The 27,262-nt window shown below is 34.4% G+C and overlaps 1 protein-coding gene across 8 annotated transcripts in view; it reads left to right on the forward strand.

The window, feature by feature from the left end:
• The window catches only part of LOC106881961 (uncharacterized), a 49,104-nt gene extending 24,118 nt beyond the window's left edge, over positions 1–24,986 (forward strand). For 3 of the 8 annotated variants that reach the window (XM_089352334.1, XM_089352335.1, XM_089352332.1), the window contains 3 exons: positions 5,883–5,960; positions 11,203–11,280; positions 22,872–24,986. In XM_089352334.1, the coding sequence (XP_089208460.1) occupies positions 11,206–11,280; positions 22,872–24,770 (1,974 nt within the window). In that variant the 5' untranslated portion in view covers positions 5,883–5,960; positions 11,203–11,205 and the 3' untranslated portion in view covers positions 24,771–24,986. Of the gene's footprint in view, positions 1–4,520; positions 4,648–5,882; positions 5,963–8,539; positions 9,084–11,202; positions 11,281–22,871 lie in introns of those variants that run through there. The other 5 variants (XM_089352330.1, XM_089352329.1, XM_089352328.1 and 2 more) reach the window with 3 other exon arrangements.
• Positions 24,987–27,262: the final 2,276 nt, after the last annotated feature.

Here is a 27,262-nt window from a genome sequence, read left to right on the forward strand (position 1 = left end):
CTATGTTTCTGAGACGCAAGCTTCTTACAACGCAGCCACGCCTAGATATCCACCAACGAATTACTTAATATCTTCTGATGCAACTATAACCTTCAATATATAAAAATGTTGATTTGACGTTTAATAATTTATATTAGTTTAGTTTGGTTAGTTTAGTTAGTCCACTTTATTCCGTCGGGAGAATAAAGCTGCGACTGTTTCATATCAGTGGACCTAACCTTGGGCTACCTCCTTGATTTCAGATCAAGTCTTCTTAGGTCGTCCAACTTTCCTCTTTCCTTCAGGTTGCAAGTCTAACACTTGCCTTGCAACGCTGCTTATAGCTCTTCTTAGAGAGTGACTCGAACCAGCCGAAAATTTCCTTTCTAAAATTTCTTGAATGATGGGAGTTTGTTCGTTGTCACACAGACTTCTGTTTGAAATTTTGTTCAGTTACCAGATCTTCAGGATATAGCGCAGATATATGTTGATGAAAGTCTGTAGATTACTCTTTATGCCTTTAGTGATCCCCTAAGTTTCTGACCCGTAAAGAAGAACGGTCTTGTTGAAATTAAAAATGCGGAGTTTTACTATGAATAAGATGGTTTTGGATTTTCACACCGGTCGAAAGCTGTTGAAAACACACCAGGCCATGCTGATCCTGGGCTTCACAGCCTCTTTTTTTCCACCCATCTTTGTTATACAAACTTTTTCGGTCTCTGGAAGAGGTTCGGTGCCAATTCGGATTGGTTCCTAGTGACAGGCGTTTAGACTCATAACTTACGTCTTGTTCTAGTTCACTGTTTTCATTTTCTCTTCAGCTAACGTCGTGACCGTGGACTGCATCTCCTAGTGGGTATATTATTGCAACCCTATATCATCTGCATAACAGATATCTTCTAATCGCTTCATGGCTGTCCATCTGATTCCAGTCTCACTTCTTGATGTTATCTCATTCTTGACCCAGTCTGTTGCGAACAAAAATATCATTGGTGGCACTAGGCAGCCTTGCCTTACACTAGTTGGAATCGCGAAAGCGTCTATTAGTTTTGTCATTGTGGATAACCTGGATAGTGGGACCGTCATAAAACTGTTGAGTGATGCTGATGATTTCCAGTGGAATACCACAATGCTGCATCAGTCTCCAAATTACTCCCCTGTCCACGCTGTGGAAGGCTTTCTCTAAATCAACGAAGGCGGTGAAAAGCAGATTCTGGAACTCAATCGATGTCCCGATGATGATGCGCAAAGTGGTTATATGGTTTATGTAGGACTTATTTTGGCAGAATCCTACTTGCTTGGGCTTCAACTTATCCGCCGCTCTCTTCAATCCCCCTAGTACCTAACTGGCGATGGACAGTAGCATGACTACTCATCAGTTATTGCAGGTAGTCAACTCGCTTTTCTTAGGTACCTTAAACAGATAGCCCTTTTCTTATTCTAGTAGTGGATGCAGCATATCAGCGGCTGATTCTCTATGGAACCTTAGCACATCTGCTCAGATAACGTTTAAACCCGGAGATTTACCGTTCCTGAGAGATACGATGGTATTGGTGGTCTCAGCCTTTGTAGGTTGACTCGTATTTACATTATATTTTGTTTACATTAATTTTTCAACCAGCAACTGTTTATAGTGTAAACTCCATCTTCGTGTTATTTATACGATTCATATATATTCTATTAATGCATCATAACTAGTAAGCACAACGACGTTAACAGTTAAATCAGTCATAGTATATTACTTTTATATATTTTGAACGCTATATTAAGAGACAAAGCTTAACAAACAAACATATTGCTGTTCAGTAAAGAACGACTCAAATCACATGGTATTACAAGCCTGTCCCTTTGAGTTAAACATACAAACAGACGAGCTTCTCAAAAGTGTTCGTCGCACAATGTGAATCAGACATTAATTTCTTGTGGAACTGACTGAGCAATGCGGTGTATATGGCACTCTCCTTTTGCATTAAAGGTTTGACTCTCAAAGAAATATATCAGGTTGGACTTAAGGAATATTTACGAAGGGCAGAAAGTTATTATGTAGCACGACACATAAGCATGAAACATGAGCATGAACTAGTTATCGTTGATATAAAAATGATCTATACAGTTCAGAGAATGTTCCTAGCTCAATAATACGTAATACAAACGTATGCTTGTCGCAAGGAAACACTACTGCCGCTGTTTAAAAGACGTTAGTGTGTACCTAATCAGCATTTCCTATTACTTTAAATATTTGTGTCGCAATTATTCTATAGAGTCTACATTTAAAACACTGGCATTTCGCATTGGGTACAAGTCTCGGCTCTCTTTCCAGCTGGTGTTATATGTTATATTATTTCCCTCCGGAAAGATTATCCTACAAAGTATGCAGACGCTCGTAATAGGTTCACACCATCGAGCGGAGATATTCATAGCGATCTTGGCAATTTGGGGTAAGAAGATATGGGGTATCCGAATGAGTTATATGGATGAATAATAAAATTCAGGTGAGTGTTGAGGGTAAACACTTCTACATTCAGAAACTATTTACCGCCAACTGCCAACCAGATTTGTGGCCACCAAGTAGTTCTATTTACATTGCATTAGAATTTGAAGAGAGCAGAGTTTGATACAACGGTTTACTATAAAACTCTATTAATATGGATCACCTTCTAAGTAGTGAAGTTAAATAATGGAATTGTTGATTTGTATATGTTGATTTGGAGTAGGGTGATATGGATATAATGGTTATGGGGTAATCAAAGTAACCGATAATGTTTCATTCATGCACGTTTAAATATTGAGATCAATGCTAAGACGGCAGAGATCAGAGTGTGGTATTCATGGACACGTGATTTTCAACTGGTATAAGTTTGATACATATTTCAATTGACGATCCATTCATATTGATGGTAATGTGGAAGAATTTGCGGCGGAAGAATTTGCAAACTCTGTGTTTTTATTCATTTGTAGGAAAAGGCCAAACTTGCGGTAGAGAAAAGAGACATCAAATCTGGAGTGTGTGATTTTCACTTAATATATATATGAACTTTACAGGGTTTTGGTGAAGAAATTTGAGGAATCTATGTGAGGACGTTCTCTGAAACCCTTGATGTCTTGATTGATGTCATGGACATAATACTGATACCTCCGAATTTCTCTAAATAGAATGAACAGTTGTTTGTAATGCTGCAAAGTTTATGTCTGTTTGTTAAATTGCATTTACTTGTGGTCACAGAGAACTGTATGCTCTCGACCTGATTAGTTAACCTAATGTAAGAATTCAAAGATATTCAGACTAAAAAAAAATGTTTTGCAAAGGTAATAAGACTTCAATATCGGAAATGTATATCTTAAGAAATATGTATATTTAAATGGAAAAACAAATCTGTTCAAAAAGGTTCAATAAAATGTCGAAACTTTAAATTTTTCTAAAGAATAGTCATTTTACAAAAACAAAAAAATGTTTAATAAAAAGTTCAACCCGTAAAAGTTAGAAACTAGAATCGAAAAAATAAAAACAAAATTAATTGGCGTTTTGTTGCAATTTTTGAAAAAAGATTTAACAATAAACTCTTCTCTTCTCTTCCTCCTCTTTCTTTTCCCTTTAACCCTCCACTCCATTTTCCAATTCTTTCTCTTTATCTTAGTCATCATGATTCTTCCCAGACCTATCTCTCGTTCATGCTTCTTCTCCCTCTTCTACTTTTCTTTTTCTCTCTTCTTTCTTCTTTTCCTTTTCTCTTCTTCATTCAATTATTCAACTTCTTCCATCTTTCCTCTTCGAACAGCTCATTATCCTCCTACCTAGACCTATCTTTGTGTCATATTTCTCCTCTCCTCCTCCCCTCCTTTTTCTCTTCTCTCTTCCAGTCCGTTAAGTGTCTCCTTCTGTCCTTAATCCCCATCAAATGCTTCTACTTGTGCTTCTAAAAGAAATGATAAAGCTGATCTTCATTTCCTAATAAAGAGTGGTTGAAGTGGTGTCATTTCCCCGCTTTTAGAAATAAGATGTCTTTGTTAATTAGATGAGCATTTCAAACAGTGCACCAAAATGCCAATTGAAATTTATTTTTTCGATTCTACTTTCTAAATTTTGAAGGTTCAACCTTTTATTAAACCTTTTTCTGTAAAACAATTTTGTTTTAGCAAAATTTAAAATTTGAACATTTTATTGAACACTTTTTCTGTAAAACAGCAAATTTTAGCATTTAAATTTCCTGTCTTCTAAGATTATATTATATCATATATTATTTAGATTATCATTCAAATATCATAGCCATCCTTAGCCCAATTTCTGGTTCACCTCCACACCACGTTTAGGTGATTGTTTGTGTTTTTATGGGGGAAAGGCCACCACTGATTTTTAATTTTTATTTTATGATTATCATTTAGGCTTGTTATTTCATTTCAATTAAATTTTATAAAGAGATAGTAGGAAGTGATTTGAGGGCAATCTGGGTGCTATTTCTAACAGATCGAGCGACCACTTTGTCTCACATACTAAAATCTGTACCTCCCTCTGTTCAGGCTATTCAGGTTACCCTGGAGCCCAGTAAAAAGAAAGACAAATACTAATTTAATGAATTAATGAGAATTCGGACATGGTGTTAATTAAATTTGACCTGGCGATGATCACCGGAAAGAAGAGACAAAGCATAACCAGAATGGAGACATGACCAGGTGGCCGATTTAACTTCTCTAATGTTGTGACGTAGAGATTATTAGGCAGAGTAGACTGGAAAGAAAGGGTAGTAAAGCATATTTGGTAGGTAGAGGAAAGTAAGAGAGGAAGAGAGGAGTTCAGCAGTAGGAGGAGGAAGAGTGTCAGAGGGAAATGCAAGCGAAAATACAGAGAAAGACAGAAATAGAGATAGAGAGACAGACAGACCGACAGACCGATAGACAGATATATATAGAGAGGGGAGGACACATAGATAGACAGGAGGATTGACAGAGAATTGACAGAAAGTGAAGGAGATTAAGTTGAAAAGCGAGTAAACAAAAATAGAGAGTGGAAGGATGGAAGAGAGAAAAGCAAACAGAAGACACAGACAAAGCGACAGACGGACAGACAGAAATATAGAGGGGATGATTGAGAGAAAGGGGGAAAGAATAAGTAGAAGAGAGAGTAAATAAATATAGAGAGAAGAGTGAGAGAGGATAAGTAAGAGTAAAATAGATAGCCGATCGGAATGTGAATATGAAGAGGTTCTTGAGTAAATAATGTTAAAAAAATTTTATGATTATTATTATAATTATTAATTATTATGCTATAAAACTTATATGAAAATAAATTTTATATAATACAATGAATATATTAAGTGTATGTAGTTTTAACCAAGTTTAAGAAAGTTAATGGGAATTAAAAATTGAAAAAATCGATATTTTTAATGCGCGATTAGGTTACGGAATTATAGTCAAGACTCGTTTGAGCTCGAGCCAACATTTTGTTGGGTTGAGCAATAAATGTGCTTGACCACTTAGAAATCGTCAATGAGAAATAATTTATAATATATTTTGTTTGTATATTAGAGATAGTAATGATATACAAACAATAATAAAATTCAGTTGGTAGTTCTAATAGAAGTAGCTATGTACCTCGAAAAAGCATAGATTAATAGCTGTAAAAAGTTTGGAGTCATTTTATGATAAATATGCTTCAAGTAAGTTGGGATGCTCACTACTAAAACTTTTTCAACTTTGGTCAAATAACTATTTATCTTTCAATGAATATTGGTGATTTATTTCACCATTTATTAATTTATATAACATTTAGTCGTTTTTCGCATAATCGTAGTTATGAGTGTATTTTATTGCAAAAGTGTAATGTCTTATTAATTATATTCCAAAGCAAATGACGTCATAAATGAGAAAATTTTGTATCATATATATATATATTTATTTTTGTTCTGTAGGATCAGAATCGGCAATTATCTATTACACATTTCGATAGTTTTCGGATATCAAAAAGTACACAGTTGAATAGAACTTTCCAGTTGAGTATATTTTATAAATATTATATCTTTCATTGATTTATAACAATGTAAAGAAGCTTTGCATTTCTGCAAAACTCGTAATATTCATGTTATTTTTTAAAAAGAAAACACTATGTTTTGTACGCTAGAAAATTTGAATTCAATTGAAATATGAAATTTCCACATCAAAAATCGGGACGACTTTTGTCGTTTACTATGAAGTGAGAATTGAATAAGTAGATATTTGGTAGACGTTGATTTTTGGCCATCCAGTTTTATTTGTTTTTTTCTTGGACTATTTTCATCCGTATATCATTCAAGTTAGCATGTGATCTTACAATGTTTTTTAATGTTAGAAATACAGAGTAGATTCTATTATATTGATATCCCTTCTACAGCATATTTGACAGCATCGCCGCCATCATCATCATGTTTATCATAATCCTAATGATTATCATCATCATCGTCAACATCGTCGTCATCATCAACAGCATCTCCATCATCCTCACCATCATCATCACAATGCTCAGCAGCAGCATCTACATTGTCTTCATCGTCATCATCGTCATCACCATCATTGTGTAAGTGCTACTTACGTATCGGATAAGATGGTGCCCGCATCGTACCACATATCGCCTCCATGAACTGCCCACTCAGTCATTTAACCAGGATCAGTATTTTCTTCATGAATCCAGTTGACTGTTACATACATGCAGAATATCTGGGTGTTGATACAAGCTAGAGACTAAACTAGTGATTCGCTGTTTACACCTGTAGGGGAATATGATGTGAGAGGCTGCCTTTAAGCTTATAAACACAAGTGAAATTTGTAATCGCATCATCAACTTAATATTCTTGATTATCTTTTATCCGTAAATCTATGTAATAATCTGCTTGTTCGTTCGCCCGTTATGCTTTAGTTAATAAGAGACGTGGAGGTGGAGTGAGTGAGTGGTGGAGTAAAAGTGAGAGAGAGGGGAGAAAAGTGAGTAGAGAAGAAAGAAGTGAGGAAGAAGTAGAAAAAGATGTATAATAAGGCTAAATGCGTCACGTTATTAGTTGAAGATAGGCAAAAATCGAGAGAAAAGACGGTGAGAAAAAAGAGGGAGAGAGAAGAATTAACGACGTGATGTAGGGTGGAGAGGGAAAGATAAAGAGAAAGAGATATGCTAGACAGGGGAGGCAATTACACTAAGAGAGTGAGAGAGGCAGATAGCATTTCTATTGTCAGAATAGAGATACATCGACAGCAATGAAATGAAATGAGCTTTGTTACTGAAAACTAGAGCAATGATACAGAATAGAGATACATCAACAGCAATGAAATGAAATTAGCTTTGTTACTGAAAACTAGAGCAATGATAGTGGTGGTGGTCGTCGTTGTTGTTTTGGTGGGGCATTTTTGATAGTGAAAAGAATTTTTTCATTGAATTAAGTCTATAATATTATTTTTCTACCTGTTCGTTCACACTTTAAGATTTAGTTCATTAGAGAGAAGGAGGAGGTGGAGTGAGAGAGAGGAAGAAGGAATGTGAGAGTGACTAAGAAAGCCAGTAGATGCATTATACTACCACTCATGTGGTTAATGAAAGTGAGAAATGAAGAGAAAGAGAGAACTGTTAAAGACATGAAGTGGGGAATTACATGGTTGAAAAAGTTTGTTAAAGAGGTAGAGTAAAAAAGAGAAATTTAAAGTGCTTAGCAGAGAAAAGAAATTTTAAATCATATAACATGTTATTGTGACTGGAGGTGAAATAACATAGCGAAATAAAAAATTAAAATAGATATCATCCTTCCTTTCTTAGACTGTGCTGCTGCTCTTAGAAGTTCGGTCATCAGCGACTTAACGGCAAGTAGCTCTGGTGAATGTTCTTTGGTTATAGACAGAACAAATGTAAGGCGGGAACTATCCAGAAAACTTAAATCCCTGCAGCAGGAAGGGTGGCCGCTTAAACCACTGTTTGCTGTGTATTTTGATAGGAGAGTCACAACACTCATAAGTGAACAAATGGGAAAATATTTCGTAAGAAAACAATTCAAGAACATTTTTCATTGATAAAGAAACTTAAGTTCCGCTATCTTGGGCACTTTGCTGTTAAAACGGGTTCTGCAATACAACCACATGGTAGCTGTAGTTTTCGATGGTACTGCAGCTAATACAGGGTCAAAAGGACACATCCTTAGACATTTAGATGATAAATTGAAGAAGCCATTATATTGGTTTGTGTATCAGCTCCACGCAAATGAGCTTCCCTTAAGCCATCTTATTAACGATCTCGACAGAAAAACTACCGGGCCTCGTGGATTTCTTGGGCCGATTGGTAAGAGACTGGGGCGATTTGAAGCACTAAGTGTTGTGAAATTTAATCAGATTCCATCAGTAGACAGAAATGATCTAAGCACTGATCATTTCTGAATGGAAACTTTTCATCTGAAATAGCCTGTAAAATAGCACATTCTCGAAGGTTTACCACTGCAAATCGTATGCTACGGTTGGCTGTTGTCACCAAGAATCCTTCTAATACGAGGAAATTAATTGTTGCTTGCATAATGAAAGTTTGTACCAATGTAGTTCACAATTAAATGCAATTCTTCCTCAGAAAATAGGGCTCTAAATGTGTTCAAGACAAATGTGTCTTCGAGAGAAATGGACCAAGCGGTCAAGACATGTTATTTCCAGTTATACAATGGCATGCTTTCGGCGCGCACCCAGAAGATATTTTACTGGCTATGATAAACGAGGAACCGAGACACATTCGAGAACTAGCATGAAGGCGCATAAGGCAGGCTCGAACACAGTATAAAGGGAAGTCTGTGCGACCTTTCAAAATTCCTACCCTAAACTTAGCTGCCTCAAACTACATGGACATAATTAACTGGAAGAACACTATTGTTACTGACCACCTCTTATACAAGCATTTTTCGATGCAGAAATCTATACCTTCATTGAATAGCGGCATTTGATGCAACTGGAAAAATCACCGTGCCTCACCCAAGCTGTGGAGAGATGTGTAAAACTCGTGAGAGAAGTAACATCTAACGTTTGTGGTGAGAACAGTCGAGACGGTTTTATTAGGAGTCGAATCGAATCAAGAGAAAAAATTCCGGTGATCTAGACAAAAGAGGACTTCAAATTGAAAGGTAATACAGCAATAATCAATTAGAATTGTTTAGTTTTATCTATTTTGAACATAACAAACAATTAGGATTATGTGGTTTAAGGAATTTCCAAATCAACAAATCTTTGAATGTTCCATTCTTTACTGGAGAGTCAGATGCTAATTCTCATCTACGATAAACATTAATTGACTTTATTACTGGAACGAAAAGGAATGCACGGCAGCGATTCGTATTATTTGGTGACAGAGAATTATTTCGAATAAATTGGAAATGTTATTTATTTTATCACCAAAATGAGTCAAGAATCAAAAATTGGTTTACGCGTAATTTTATTCTAGTGTGTGTGTAATCTAGCCCTCATGTAACAAATATTTTCGTTTACCTAATATTAAAAATAATAAAGAAAACAAAGTCGAAAAGTCTATTTATTTAACATAATTTTGAAATTTCAAGTGCGTTGTGGAGCTTGAAGATATAAATTCTAGAGCTTGTGATTTTAACAGTTTTGTTTCTAAAGAATTTTGTAAAGGTTAATTAATTAGTAACAATGAATGTAAAAATAAAAGGAGGAACTGCAAACATGCTACAAATTGATTTTTCGTTTATTATTCAAAACCTTAAGTGCGCTGCCGCGCTTGAGGCTGTTAATTTACGAACTTCAGATTTCAGCACAGTTGTTTTTAAAGGATTTTGCAATAAAAAATATATTCACAAAAACATATTTCAAAAATCTATGTAAAAAGTACCTTTTACACTCCACCCTAATACCTTTCTTATAATTTTCACAAATCTCGGTGTGTACACCGGTATTTGAATGTAATGTTTCATGTAACTGGTGCCTGCATTTATATTTCAGATTTATAAAGCGGAAAACAATATTTAGCAATCAGTTATGTAATGTTTTTGCCGTGATGATAGGATTTATTTTTTCTTCATCCATTTAAATACATTCAATATGTGTTAGACCGAGCTATTTGTCCAGCCTTCGTTTCTAGACCATAGTATGAGTGCATTTGACATCGAAAATAGAAAATAAAATTAGCCATTTGACACCCTAGACAGAAATGTGTACCAATATTGTTGTTTTAGGAAAATATAATCTTTTGTATTTTATAACATCATTTTCGCAAATGTTATCATAAATGTGAAATATGTGAACTTGTTTTACTTGTTATTACTTTGATTTATACAGGGTGTTCAAGTTAAATTTGACAGTTTGCATAAAATGTAAAGAAAACGCAATCTCCCAGCCAAAAAATAAAAGTATTTTAAGAAATCAAAAAATATCGACTAGGCGATAACAGTTTACTCAAAGTAGCTCCCCTCTGCGTCCACCACGGCCTCAAGACAGCTTCAGAACCTGGAGCATGCGGTTCTCACTGTTTCCTTGGGGAGATCTTCGAACATCTACTTGATTTATGCCACCAGCCGGCCATAGGGTTGTAGGCAAAGCGGTTGGTGAATGATTGTCCACATTCTACAGCAGTTTCACGTTGTCGTTTCTATTGAGCCTAAGAATTTGTTCAAAGCCGTGCAGCGGCGTGACGTCCCTCTCACTGGAGACACAACCAAGGAACATAAGAGACTGAGGAAACTTGGTTTTCAGGATGTCCAAGATACGTCTTATAACTTCGACATTCTTCACTGAGGAGCAGTCATGTTGTCGGCATTCTGATATATGGCGCGAATCCCCATGATACAAATAACTTTTTTCCAATATTCAGATGGTCAGCAATCCTGTGTCAGATGGCTTTGTCTTTACTAAGATTTTAATCTTTATGTTCTCCAACGCTATTCACTGTTCACTAATATTGCAAGCTATTCTTGAAAAAAGGAGACATATTATCTTCAAAATTTATCCCAAACAATTTACGAAGGAATTCTTGAAGTCACAGCGAATTAATTATGTTTCATTGCACTTACCCAGGTAAGCAAACGTGCCAGAAAAGTTACAAGACTGCGGATACGCAAAAAGCTTTATCCATATATGCCATAGGGCCGTATCGCTTTGAATACATGTTTAATGGGATTTTTAAATAATTGGAACGTTATTTTAATGAAAAGATTTACGTCAATAATGTTTTTCCCAGATAGTTTTATTACCTGTTGATTGATGTTATTTAAAATATTTCATCTTCAACAGATGTCTTATATCAAAGAACCAGAGTATTCGTTGGCGTCCGGTAATGTTCATCCTAATCAATGTTTCGAAGAAGTGGTAAGTTTAAGAGACATTTTATATTATTATATATATTGCCTCACCTCATTCCCTCATTCTCAGGTCATTTTCTGCTCGTTAATGTATAACCTTAGGGTATCATATGCATAAGAAGCTAAGCTTTCCTAAATTCATTACCTAAAGAAACTCGGAGCATTGTTGCCAATAAATATGCATAGGTATATATTAATGCATACACATGCGCAAATACACGCACACATACATAGACACACACACACACACACACACAAACAAATATATATATATATATATATATATATATATATATATATATATATATATATATATATATATATATATATATATATATATATATATATATATATATATATATATATATATATATATATATACTTATATGTACGTTACTTTGTTTCGTACGAAGAAGGAAGAAGTATTCAATACATAGTGTACAGTATATGGTTGTATATTAAACCTGAAAATGTACGTTGCGCTTCCAATTCCACGAACCTGTAATAGTCTATTTCTCCTGAAGAGTCGCATACATATGTATAAGTATGCCTATATACACTTATATTTTACCTGCATATATACACTTATATTTTACCTGCATATATATATATATATATATATATATATATATATATATATATATATATATATATATATATATATATATATATATATATATATATATATTATAAGGTTTTTAACTTTTAAATTTTCATATTCAAAAGAGACAGAAAATTATATATATATATATATATATATATATATATATATATATATGTATGTATGTATGTATGTATGTATGTATGTTTGTATATATATGTATGTATATGTATGAATGTATGTATATATATATATATATATATATATATATATATATATATACATACATTGAGAAATATGCAGTTAATCTATCCAGATTACAATTTCATGTTTATACCTGTAATTATTGGGACCCTGTGATAGGTAGCACATTGCTTAAAGACCAATCTTGAGAAATTAGACTTCTGAAATCCAGAAAGGAGAAAGCTAATTTGAAGACTACAGATCCTATCCATCACTGGAAATGTAAAATTCTGTAAAACTTCCCAGCTTACCATTTAAATATTATGAGCATGTCTAGATATGCAACTATATGCATGAGAATACATACATACAAATTTCCACATACGTATGTACTTGCATGCATGCATGCATACATACATGCATACACACATACATATATACATCCATCCATCCATCCATCCATACTTACATACAAACATACATACATACATACATACATGCATACATACATACATACATACATACATACATACATACATACATATAAAAATACCCCGTTGTTGATGTTGAAATTCCAATAGAGCATTGGATCTAGGTTAGAAACCGATTCTTTCTCTATTGGTAAAAAATGTTGAAATAAACTGAAAAATGACATACATACATAGATACTTAAATATATGAGCATATGATTCTCTAGTATCTGAGTACAGCGTATCAAAATTAGACGTCTGTGACTAAATAAGCAGAAACCCCTCTTTTACTCTTTTACTGTTTTACTTGTTTCAGTCATTTTGACTGCGGCCATGCTGGAGCACCGCCTTTAGTCGAGCAGATCGAGCCCAGGACTTATTCTTTGGAAGCCTAGTACTTATTCTATCGGTCTGTTTAGCCGAACCGCTAAGTTACGGAGACGTAAACACACCAGCATCGGTTGTCAAGCGATGCTGGGGAGACAAACACAGACACACAAACATACACACACATATATATATATACATATATACATACATATATACAACGGACTTCTTTCAGTTTTCATCTACCAAATCCACTCACAAGGCTTTGGTCGGCCCGAGGCTATAGTAGAAGACACTTGCCCAAGATGCCACGCAGTGGGACTGAACCCGGAACCATGTGGTTGGTAAGCAAGCTACTTACCACACAGCCAGCCCTGCGTCTATACTTACCACACAGTCACTCCTGCGCCTATACTTACGACACAGCCATTCCTGCCCCTATCTGATTTTCATTCTGGGTATTGTTGCGATAAACCAGCAGGGTGAAGGAAAGATCTATTACAATTACGGAAATATCGTCCCAGATTTTGTAGGACACAAAAATATCAATATGATAAATAAACATAGTGTCAGGGACCTTTACTAGTGATGCACTCCTAATGAATTTCTACAGTTGCTGCAGGTGAATTTAAAGGACACAATGCGCTTAAGGAGATAATTTCGTATGTTTCAGCTCGTGTGTAACATTCTTATATAGTATATGGGTACTACAAAACAAGTTTAATCGGCATGTGATGTGAACATTGAAGTATTTATTACATGAAAAGTTTCAGCAAAGTCACCTCCACATTTGATATGCTTCAGAATTAAAGGAATCAGCTTAGATTTCACATCGCTTCTTTTCTGGTATATTTCTGATTTGCTTCTGACAGGTGAAACGATAATGTAATAAAGAGAAAGTGCGATAGAACCAACACAGTCCAACTCACTGTAAAACAATTTATTTGTACAGGTTGCTCAGTAACAACATTCCGTGAAGTCAGAAGAATCCATTGTGATTTACATGCATATAAAGAGATGCAATAAATCAGAAAATAAAACTTATTTATTTATGGTTTGTCCACATATCAGAAGACAATATTTTAGTCATTCTTCTCCCTTAAAGAAAGCCTTCAAAATATAGCGCCTTAAACCAAAGAAAAATCCGAGTATGGGTTTGTAAACTTTCTACACAATGGGCATGTCGGCAGCGTGCGTAAGTTGTGTTTGTACATATATATATATATATATATATATATATATATATATATATATATATATTGATACATATATAAATACAAGCATATACATCAGATAAAGTAGCTTAAACAAATACGCGTTGCATCTTCATTCAGCTTCCTTGCTCATGCTGGCTAAGAGCGCATATATCTGCAGACAATTTATCTTCTTTTCTACTCTAGGCACAAGGCCCGAACTTTTTTTCTGTGGAGGGAGCCAGTCGATAAGATCGACCCCAGTACGCAACGGGTACTTGATTTATCGACCCCGAAAGGATAAAAGGCAAAGTTGACCTCGCAGAATTTGAAATCAAGAACGTAAAAATAGACGAAATACGGCTAAGTATTTCGCCCGGTGTGCTAGCCTTTCTGCCAGCTTGCTGCCTTTAAATGATTTATCTTGAAATAGGAAAAGGCCCATACCAACTGAAATTCAGGGTCAAATAAACCGTTCGCAGTATAAAAATATATTAACTCAAACATTGGAAATTTATGAGACGACATTTAAACTTTTAATTATGCTCATTTCAATATTCAATATATTCAATATATATTTCATGAAAATACGTACTGAATATAAATGAAATCATAATATAAACATAATAATATACTATAATAGTTTACTTTAATAAAATATATAATTGTATTATAAATTCATTTATATTCATAATGGGCGCTCTATTCCAATTTCCATTATGTTCGTCTTCATGCCTTCTGATACTGTCCCCAAGGAGCCAACAATAATTGGCACTATCTTCACCTTCTTCATTTCCCATACCCGGTCTATTTCGTACTTAAGAGGGTTGTATTTATCTATTGTTTCGCCTTCCTTCTTCACTATTCTTGAGCCAAAGGAGCATGCGACATCAACTATATAGCACATGTGGTGTATCTTGTCCGATCTGTTATGCTCGTGCACCTGATCTGTTTGGATAGGGAAATCCCAGAAGATTTTGCAAATCTCCGACTCCGCCACTCTATGCAGTTTGTGCTCATACCATTATTATTATTATTATCATTATTATTATTATTATTATTATTATCATCATCATCATCATCATCATCATCATCATCATCATCATCATCATCATCATTATTATTATTGTTATTAAGATAAAATAAGAGCAATAATACGCGATTGAAGAACCAATATATAATTTGTGCGTTTAAAAAAAATTACAATCCCGAAATATAACAAAATCTGTTTCAAGACACGGCTTCGGATGAGGAATTTTGCAACACAAATTCTTAAACGTATATATATATATATATATATATATAAGAATTTAAGGAATGGAGAAAACGCATGTTATAATTGCATACTTTATTCCTACATATGTTTCAAAGGATTACAACCTGTGTGATCCATAGGGAGAAGGCCACATAAAGTTGCCCATGTGAAAAGCACGGCTCCCCCAACTGGATGCCTGCCACCGATAGTGTTTGGCCTTGGGATTTGTTGATGGACATGGTGAAGCATAGCCTCACCGGGAACTGCGATCTGCGGTAGTTAAATGGCATGTCTGAACCCGAGGAATTAAGGTTCATCCTTGAAATGGAAACATTTTCACCTCTCCCGCACACCGTAACAATGGTGGCCTCAATAAAGTGGGGCGTCAGTGAGTTGACTACCAAGCGGGTCCCGTTGCAGTGTTTAGGCGGATAAAGCGTGTACTCTTTAACCCATTTGAGTTTTATTGAATGATTGTGTAAAATTGTCTGAAACATAGGATATATTGTAAGTCTACACACACACACACACACACACACACACACACACACACACACACACACACACACACACACACACACACACACACACACACACACACACACACACACACACACACACACACACACACACAACACACACCTGGTGTTATTGTTGTTGTAATATGTGTACTCTTTATCCCATTGGAGTTGTTGTTTTGAGGTGTTCCACTAATTGGATTGTAGGTTTTTTGAGGTGGGGATTAAAGCAGTGATTTATTTCTGGTATCATTATATCATCGAAGATTTTATGGCAAGAGATAAGTTTCGGCGAGGACTATCCTTTGTTTTGAGTCACAGAGTTGTCAATGATCTATCAGCTGCTAAGTTACAGCGTTCGGTAAATTCCGTATAAATTTTTTATTTGTTTTTTGATGTAGAAACGTACATTTCGTTTGATGTCAGCATAAAGTGAAAGAGAGATGTGTGTATATCTTGATGGTGGGGTGCGAGATAGGAAGTGTGTGTTTGAGAGGGAGAGAGAGAGAGAGAGAGAGAGAGAGAGAGAGAAGGTGTGTGTTGATGTTTGTGTGTGAGGGAGAGAGAGAGTGACAGCGTACATTTTAAAATTTATTTTTCCTTGCATCTTTTTTGAGTGATTGACTGTGAGAGAGAGAGAGAGAGAGAGAGAGAGTGTGTGTGTGTGTGTGTGTGTGTGTGTGTGTGTGTGTGTGTGTGTGTGTGTGTGTGTGAGTGTGTCTGTGTGTGTGTGTGTGATAGCGCAACGCCCCTCTCTCATCCTCTCTCTTTCTCAGACAAAAGACACACTAAAAACATGCGTGAAAAAGTAAATAAATTAAATTTACGCTATCTCACACACACACTCTCTCTCTCAGTAACTCACACATTGTAACTCACACAATCACTCAAAAAAGATGCGAGGAAAAAATAAATTTTAAAAACGTACGCTGATACTCTTTCCCTCACACACACACACACACACAGCGTACATTTTTAAAATTAATTTCTACTCTCAACTTTCTTGAGTGAGTGTGCGAGTGAATGACAGAGAAAAAGGTGTGTGCTGTCGGAAAGAGAAAGAGAGAAGGCAAGTGTATGTTGCAGTGTGTGTGTGTGAGAGAGAGAGAGATAGCGTAAATTTTATTTTACTTTTTCTTGCGTCTTTGTTAATGTTTGAGAGAGAGAGAGAGAGAGAGAGAGAGAGAGAGGGCATTACGCTATCACTCTCTCTGTCTCTCAGTCAATCACTCACTCAAAAGAAGATGCTACGAAAAATAAATTTTAACAGTGTACGCTGTCAGTCTCTCTCTCTTTCTCTCTCTCTCTCTCTCTCTCTCTCTCTCTCTTCCTCTCTCTCTCTCTCTCTCTCTCTCTCTCTCTCTCTCTCTCTCTCTCTCTCACTCTACCTCACACACACACATCAGCACTCACCTTCCCTTCACCATTGCAAGAAACGGACTTAATTCATGTTAGCAAACTTACCGATTCACTGACGCTCAAAATTGGGAAAAGTTATGGTCAAAAATCGATGTTTACTACTATCCGCGGGTGTTTCAGAAAAAATAAGTTGACAAAAGTATAGCCACGGTCGTGACCAATGTCCTAAAATTGGAGCGACATGCGTGCTAATTTGAGGACGTGCATAAATTACATTCACGTATACACACACACACACACACACACACACACACACACACACACACACACACACACACACACACACACACATACACACACACGCACATCCTGCCTTTTATAGATATAGATAATATAACGAGCAAGGGTCAGATTAACAGCGTTTAGTATAAAATAACATGTAAATTTACAAATAAGATATTAAAGTAAGAAAATATAGGCTACAGAATTAGTGCATAAAAATATGAACGATGAAAGAAAAAGAAAAAATCTAATATTCTCCAAAATTAGGACTAATTTTAAAAAATGTAACATGGATATGAGAATAAATAATAAAACCTAAAATAACTGAAGCCAGGTCATGTTGACACGGCCACAATACACTAGTTTAGTCGCATTGGAATACAAGAAGAACAAAGCCGATAATGTCATGAAGCTCTATTAATAATAAATTCAGTTTGAAGCCCAATTGATACAATGTAGATAGACATACTTCCATAAGAGTATGCAATGCACTTAAATATATTGATATACATGTGAAGACATTTAAATGATAAACGGACGTAATAATAAAAAAGATAACCGAGCCGTGAAATAGCATATTATCACAAACATATGAGCAATGGTACATACGCATGCATTATCACATATATTTACTTAGAAACACACACACATATCTACGCTTATTGACGGTTTACACAGCTGACACGCATAGACAACACAACCAACCATATGTAGTAACAAAACTACCAATACATTAAATATAAATAGCATAGCACAATACATAAGCAAGCAGGTAAATAAAAATTTATGTATTCAGCGTGACGAAAGTGAAATAATAATGCAGACATTCAAAAGATCGTGATAGCCCAAAATCCTCATATTAGCAGCTTCATAAACTGTTAAGTCAGTAATATAGAAATGTATGAATTTAACATGATTTGAAAAGTGAAACTCAATCAATATAACAAATTGTTTTACATACAAGAACAGATATATATATATATATATATATATATATATATATATATACAAACACACACACACACACACACACACATACACACACACACACACACACACATATATATATATATATATATATATATATATATATATATGTATATATACAGGGCTGGACAAAATAATGGAAATATAATCTTGAAATATATATAAAGCTGTCAACAGCTACTATATTTTTGTTTTTTATTTATTACTTGTGTTGCTTAATATGTTTTGTTAAAATTGCTGTTTACTTTCAGATATCACCACAAAAAGGTAATTGAAATTCATTAAAATAACAGGTCTATCGGACTTTCAAAGAGGTCAAATTGTTGGCTCTCGTATGGCACACGCTAGCGTAACGAAAACAGCCGATATGTTTGTTGTATCAAGAAGTACTGTCTTGAAAGTATTCACAGCCTTTGAGAAAGAGAGAAAAACCTCCTCGTCGAAACAAAACTCCGGAAGAAAACCAAAACTTTCAGATAGGGACCGTCGGACTCTTACGCGAATTTTTAGAAAGGATCAGAAAAGTACAGCTCCCTAAATTACTTCAGAGCTTAATTACTACCTCGAGAACCCGGTTTCCAAAAAAAACTGTTCGCCAGGAGTTGCACAAAGCCGGATTTCACTGTAGGGCTGCAATCAGAAATCCACTACTCTCAAAATCAAACGTTGCAAAGCATTTAGAGTGGTGTAAAAACCTACAAAATTAGTCCCTAGAGCAGTGGGAAAATGTTATTTCCTCGGACGAGTCACTCTTTATTATATTGCCGACCACCAGCCGAGTATTCGTGTGGAGACAGCCAAAAGAGGCATTTGACGCAGACCGGCTTCTTCCAACTGTTAAACATGGAGGAGGATCTGTGATGATCTGGGGGTGGTTATATCTTGAAAATCCGCCGGTGTAATGGTTTTCCTTCATGGCAGAATTTATAGTCAAGACTATTTATGCATTTTATCTGATCAAAATCATCCTATGGTTGCGGAACCGTTTCCGGAGGGAGACATAAACTTTTAGGATGATAATGCACCAATTCACACAGCTAAAGTTGTTACTGAATGACACGGGGAATATTCTAGTGCAGTTGAACATCCTATCTGGCCACCACTGTCCCAAGATCTCAATATTATTGAACATTTATGGTGCATTTTAGGAAAACAAGTAAGGAGTCGATATCCTCCACCATCATCACTACAAGAACTGGAGACTGTTTTAGTTGATAAATGGAGAAAAATTCCTTTGGAAACAATTCAAACTTTTTACGAGTTCATACCTCGTAGAATTCCAGCTGTAGTTACTGCCAAAGGAAGTTCTACCCCATATTAAAATTAATTTGTTTGAAATTTTAAGGTGTTTCTATTATCTTGTCCAACCACAGTATATATATATATATATATATATATATATATATATATATATAAATTTAAGGAATGGAGTGAACGCATGTTATAACTGCATACTTTATTCTGACATATGTTTCGAAGAATTACAATTCATGCGATCCATAGGAATCGTCGATGTTTAAAATGTAAACTTCTCCTCAGGGAAATGTATGGGGATCATCTGAAACGTAAGACATTATGACCGAGTATGAGAACTATAGATGGATAAGGTTATAATGTAATTCATTTGAAAAAACCGTTAGAGATGTGGACGCTACCAGATAGTACTAAGGACAAGAAAGGAAGGAAGAGAAAAAAAAGAGAAAGAGAGAGAGAGTGGAAAGAAAAATTCAGACTATAGATTTTGGAGTAGATGGGATAATATAAATACAATAAAAAAAATTTTTGGAAAGGAATGTTATGTAATAAAAAGGCATTATAAAGATGAATATATATAAACACTTATCCTTATGTGTATGCGCATATATATACACAAACAGACCTACATTTCCTCCAATAAGTTCATATATGCATATTTATATACACGCCCACGTCAAAACTCACACTCACATATACATACGAACACACACACATATACATATATATATATATATATATATATATATATATATATATACATATCAAAATATCAATACATACACATACTCATATACATATGTATATATATATGCATACATATATATATATATATATATATATATATATATATATATATATATATATATATATATATATATATATATATATATATATATATGTATATACATATACATATACACATACACACATATACAATGAGAGTTCTCTAAATCTACGATCATAATTCATCATTTCAGCGTTGCTAGAAACATCTTTAATTTCTATCATTCATAGTTTAAATATTTATTCTCGTAACAAAACATATGACAATCATTTTAATATCTCATTATTTGACGAAAAATTTACTGGTCAGCATAATATATTGTGATTTTCAAATGTCGATAAAACTTTTACACTAACAAATATGTTACTGAATTACTGTAGTAAACCTTATTTATAATTTTGACTTTGTCTTCTTAAGCAAGATTTACTCTTCAAACCCCTAATTCAGCCCAACTTTTCTAGCATATAATAATAAAGTAATCATTTCATGTGAATTAATGGACAACCCATTAACTTTATTATTCTTCAATTCATTAATTAATTTTCATTCATTTAACATCTCATTCACTTATATATGAATTACCTTCAGCTGAGTATCTATATAAATTCATGTAACAACAAATACATAAAAAATATATATGTATATATAACGGTACGTTTTAAGTGTTTATATATACACGTGTATCTGTGGGAGAGTGTGTGTATATATATTCATGTTTTTGTATGAAACTAGATGTGTTTGTATAGATTTTTGTGTACATATATGTATTTTTATTTTTATTTTTATTTATTTTTATTTTTTATAAAAAAATGTATAAATATGCATCAATGTATGCCTAATTGGATGTATGTATATTTTTGTGCACAGATATATTTATGCAATTTTTTTTATATGTATTCATATATGAGTGTATATGTGAATATGTATGGGTGCGTATATATATATATATATATATATATATATATATATATATATATATATATATATATATATATATATGTATATATATGTATATATATATATATATATATATATATATATATATATATATATATATGTGTGTGTGTGTGTGTGTGTGTGAGTGTGTATATATATGTGTATATGTACATGTGTATATGTATGTATCTGTGTATGTGTGTATATGTGTATATATGTGTATGTGTGTGTGTATATATGTGTATATATGGATGTATATATATATATATATAAGTGTATATATATATATATGTATATATGTATGTATATGTATGTATGTGTGTATGTATATATATATATGCATGGATATGTATGTGTGTGTATATATGTGTATATATATATATATATGTACTTGCATATATCTATGTATATATATATATATATGTATGTATATGTGTGTGTGTTCGTATGTATATGTGAGTGTGAGTTTTGACGTGGGTGTGTATATGAATATGCATATATGAACTTATTGGAGGAAATGTAGGTCTGTTTGTGTATATATATGCGCATACACATAAGTATAAGTGTTTATATACATTCATCTCTATATTTTCATAGAAACACAGTATTAACCCCATTTATAATGCCTTTTTATTACATAACATTCCTTTCCCAAAAAATTTTTTTATTGTATTTATATCATCCCATCTACTCCAAAATCTACACTCTGAATTTTCCTTCCTTCTCACTTTTTTTCTCTTCCTTCCTTTCTTGTCCTAAGTACTATCTGGTAGCGTCCACATCTCTAACGGTTTTTTCAAATGAATTACGTTATAACCTTATCCAACTATAGTTCTCATACTCGGTCATAATGTCTTACGTTTAAGATGATCCTCATACATTTCCCTAAGGAGAAGTTTACATTTTTAACACCGACGATTCCTATGGATCGGATAAATTGTAATTCTTCGAAACATATGTCGGAATAAAGTATGCAGTTATAACATGCGTTCACTCCATTCCTTAAATTTATATATACTCAAATACCCAAAATATCAAGGAGTTTCTGGCTCAAAAACAGGAATTACACCACAGTTATTTTGTGATCTTTGCTACCCTGGTTTCTATTAACCCATTCATTCTACCCGAATTATTATTAATTAGGATAAAATAAATACATATAATTTAAAAATATATATATATATATATATATATATATATATATATATATATATATATATATATATATATATATATATATATATATATATATATATAAGTGTCTATATATGTGTGTGTGTGTGTGCGTATGTATATAATATACATATATGTATGTATGTATATATAATATATATATATATATACGTATGTGTGTGTGTATGCATGTATGTATGTATGTATAACAATGTCAATATAACAATGTCAAATCATGCATGCGTATTGTTTGTATATCTATTATTTTTTCAGAGAGACATAGCCAGAAGAAATGTTTATTGTCCCCGAAATTGCCATCAGCAGGAAACCCTATTAACAGGGGGCCATCGCCACTGCAATTACCACAGCTATATGATAACCAGTGATTACAATTCCTGTTCTGACGATTATATACTAGAATGTGTTGAAGATGATAAAGAATATATACTTAGATTATATCTTCAGGAGGGATATCGCCGTAAATGCCATGGTTATCAGTGTCATCACCAGTCAAAACTACAGAACAAGAAATTTGATTACAATAGACTTCAGAATATAAATCGATGCAATAAGATTGGGAAGCAACGATCCGTTCAGAATAGCGTTAGTTCTGCTTCTGAATATTACACTGATGAATTAGAAGACGATGTATCCTGTCCCGAAAAACAATGTCAGCCGGAAGACGAAAGCCAAGAAAAAGATATTCAGAAGCGTATTAATGTTCAGAAACAAGAATGTCTCGAAAATAAATCTCGCCACGAATATAATCATTATTATAATTGTCAGGATCATCATTGTCGTTGTTGTTTACATCATCCATATGGTAGTGAGCAATATGATGAGTCAGAGACATGTTCCCAGATAAGTGATAATCTGCGGGAAAGTGAAACAATATGCCCATTCTACCATCAACATGAACATCACCACCACCATCATCATCATTATTATTGTGACCATAATCATGACCACTATATGCAATATCATAAACGATATCCACACTGTTATCCAAGTTTCTATGGCGAAAATCAATTTGGAAAAGAAAATAATAAATACTATGCATATGAGCACACTAGAAAGCCCGAAAAATATAGTGAAAATACATACCAAAATCAGAAATGGGAAGAGACGCCAGTACAACAAACACAAAAGTCTGTTCTGAAGAATAAAGATAAAAAACAAGACAATATACAAGAAACTGAACAGAAACGGGAGATTGAAGAGCAGCAACGATTGGAAATTGGGAGTAAATTAAAAGAAAAAGAGCAATATAAACCACAAGCATCGAATATTCGGGGGAAAAAGTCAGATGAACTTCGACAGGAGAAAAGCAATATGAAAAGTGACAAGAAAAATGTGCAGCTACAGAAGCCGAAGAAACAAGAACTTCAGCATCAGCCGGAGAATGCCAGTCATAAAAAAAGGCAAGTAAATGAATCTCTACAACTAACTAAACAGCATAAGCAAAAACGTACAACAAGCAATATTACACAAGATAATATAACATCAAACAGAAAGAAGATGCAAGGTGGTCGATTAATTAAGCGTGAAAATAAAGTGAAACAAATAGAGAAACAACTTTCCAAGCGGAAGACACCTATCAAGCAAACAAAAAAGCAAGAACGAGAACAGAACATGAAAAATGTTGTCCCTGAAATAAATGGGCAAAGTAAACGCGCTAAACAACAGCAATTACCGCAGAAAGCGCAGAAGAGTGCATCGTCTATCAGTAAACAATGCCCCGTGAATAAAGAATGTTCAATCGATAAAATATGCCCCTTGGATAAAGAATGTTGTGTAAATCAAGAATGCTCCATGGATAAAGAATTTTGTATAAATAAAGAATGCTCCATGGATAAAGAATGCTGTGTAAATAAAGAATGCTCCATGGATAAAGAATGCTGTGTAAATAAAGAATGCTCCATGGATAAAGAATGCTGTGTAAATAAACAATGCTCCATGGATAAAGAATGTTCTATAGATAAACAATGCTCCATGGATAAAGAATGTTCTATAAATAAACAATGCTTCATTAATAAAGATTGCTGCATCAATCAACAATTCGAGCACCGGTCTCCAGAGACTTGTCATGGTAAATGCCAGCACATGGTGTATCGTCTGAAATATTGTAAAACTCATCTTCCTTACCAAAACTCAATACTGATTAAATTATAACCAGGATTTTTCGAACTAATAAAATAGCAAATATCAATACTGCACACAAGTTTCTAATACGCTCAATAAACAATAACTATAAATAACATGATCTCTGAAGAAACAGTAACAACCACTGGCAATGATTCAAAACTTCACGTCATTATACTTCAGTAGCATCATACATAATTGTTAGTTATAAGACATTCCTTAATAAATCTTTTGGATATTATTCAATATATAGTTTATGATGTATGTATTTTTTATAATATTCAAATCTGCGTGCGTTAAATCATTCCAGCACTCCTTTTGTTAAGAACCATTTCACCAACGTATTTGAAAATACATTTATAATGTCATCCCTAGACAGCCTATTTTAAAATATTCCGCTTATTATGTTCCATTTCTTGTCTCCTTTTGATTGCAGAATCTACTTGGTGAGAGACATGTAGACATGTCCAAAAAATAAATCTATATGAAATTTGTGTATGAATGCAAGTCTGGGTGCATGTTTGTAGTCATATACGTACATATGCTTATACAAGGTTCCCCTTGAAGAAATTTAGTCGAGTAGACTCCTGTACTTAGTTTTTATAACCTGGTATTTATTCTATTTCTTTCGTTTGTCGAACTGCTAATTACACCAACACCAGTTGTCAAGTGGTGGTTGAAAACAAACACAGACACAAAGACGCACGTGCGCACGCGCACACGTATATATGTATATGTATATATATATATATATATATATATATATATATATATATATATATATATATATATATATATATATATATACATATATGTATGTATGTATGTATGTATGTACGTATGGCTAAAGGTTAGCATCACGCTTGAAGCTCTCGGAGTGCCAGAAAATTTGAATCAAACTGTTTGATCCATATATGTGTGTGTGTGTGTGTGTGTGTGTGTGTATCTGCACATTCTCTTCGCCAGTCTGCAGTTGTTTGTGAAGAGTGCCTCTCCAGCAGGTTCGGTCGACTGCGAGATCCTCCCAGAAATTGGTGTTGATACCAAGTCCCTTCATATCCCTCCTGCACACGTCCCTGTACCTCAGCTTCAGGCGGACAATGTTTCTCTGCCCTGCGACAAGCCCTCCAAAAAGGACATCCTTTGGGATCCGACCATCCTCCATACCGCGAACGTGGTCAAGCCAGCGCAGCCGACGTTGTCTTAGCAAGGTGAGCATGGTGGCGAGGCCAACACGAGACAGAACGTCAGTATTGGCGGCAGCTGAAAACTAAGCCCACAGAAAAGAAATGACAGCCAACAGACCGGATTCAACGTATAGGTGTGACCTCTGCAAACGAGACTGCCACTCTCGCATCGGTCTCTACAGCCACAGGAGAAGCGTTGCAAAAACTAAATAGACAACTCAACGGACGGATGACATCATCCATGCTCAGCCATGACCGACGGAGGCCTAAATACCCGCACATTATCGATCACACATACATAGTGTATGCGTTTTGCTTATCTGCCGAATTTCTTGCGGGACAGCATCGGATGGGAGTTGATGACGGCAATTGAAAACCAATCGCGCGTGTATATGTGTTTGTGTATCTGTGTGTGCGTGTGTGTGTCTGTGTGTGTGTGTGTGTATGTGTGTGTGTCTGCTTGTCTGTCTGTATAAATGTAAACAAACAAGTGTTAGTTTGTTTATATTTATACACTTAGTTGTACATTTAGCTATTTAGCGTCTAATTTTGCGAAGCAATCTTTGACGGTAATGGGTTCGAGTCCCATGGCTGGTTGTTGAAAAGTTTTCACTTTGTAAGGGCAAGTTACCCTGTATTTCTACTGTTATAACGGCAACTGTGCATTATTTGTATAGCCGAAAACTACAGCCTAGAAGACGAGCCTCGTCCTGGAAGATCTGTAGAGCTGGATTAGGACGTCCTGCAAAGCCTGGTGGAACAAAATCACATCGTAACTGTTGAGGAACTATCAGAGGCGCTTGGATTTAGCCATTCAACCTCTAGTCGACACCTGCACTAGAAGAAAAACGACGATTTTTGTTTCAAGACGAAAGGTGTTCTTCCATCACGATAATGCTCGGCTACATACAGAGAGGATGACATTCCAAAGGCTGGAATAGTTTGAATGGGAAAAGATACCCCTTACCATATTTGCCAGACATTCCCCATCTAATTATCATTTATTCCGGAGGCTTCAAAATGATTTCGACGAAAAAAATGTGAATTCTGTAGTCGAGGTCAGAACAGTACTGGAGGAGTTATTTTCGTCACGTACAAGTGAATTTTGGAAGCGGGGTCTTGCAAGTCTACCAGATAGATGGAAGAGCATTGAAGAAAATAAAGGAGAGTATATTAAAAGAAGAAATTTGTTTATCTTAAGTTTGAAAAATAAAAGAAGTATACAAAACCGAATTATTATGTGATGGCCCAATTCTGTTGTTGTGCCATTAGATGCATAATAGAATGTGCATAAGAATTTTCCTGTTAAAAATCATGTAGTTGGAATGAATAGAA

Source organism: Octopus bimaculoides, chromosome 5, assembly GCF_046866305.1.
Source record: "Octopus bimaculoides isolate indiv1 chromosome 5, ASM4686630v1, whole genome shotgun sequence".
NCBI classification, from domain to species: Eukaryota; Metazoa; Mollusca; class Cephalopoda; order Octopoda; family Octopodidae; genus Octopus; species Octopus bimaculoides.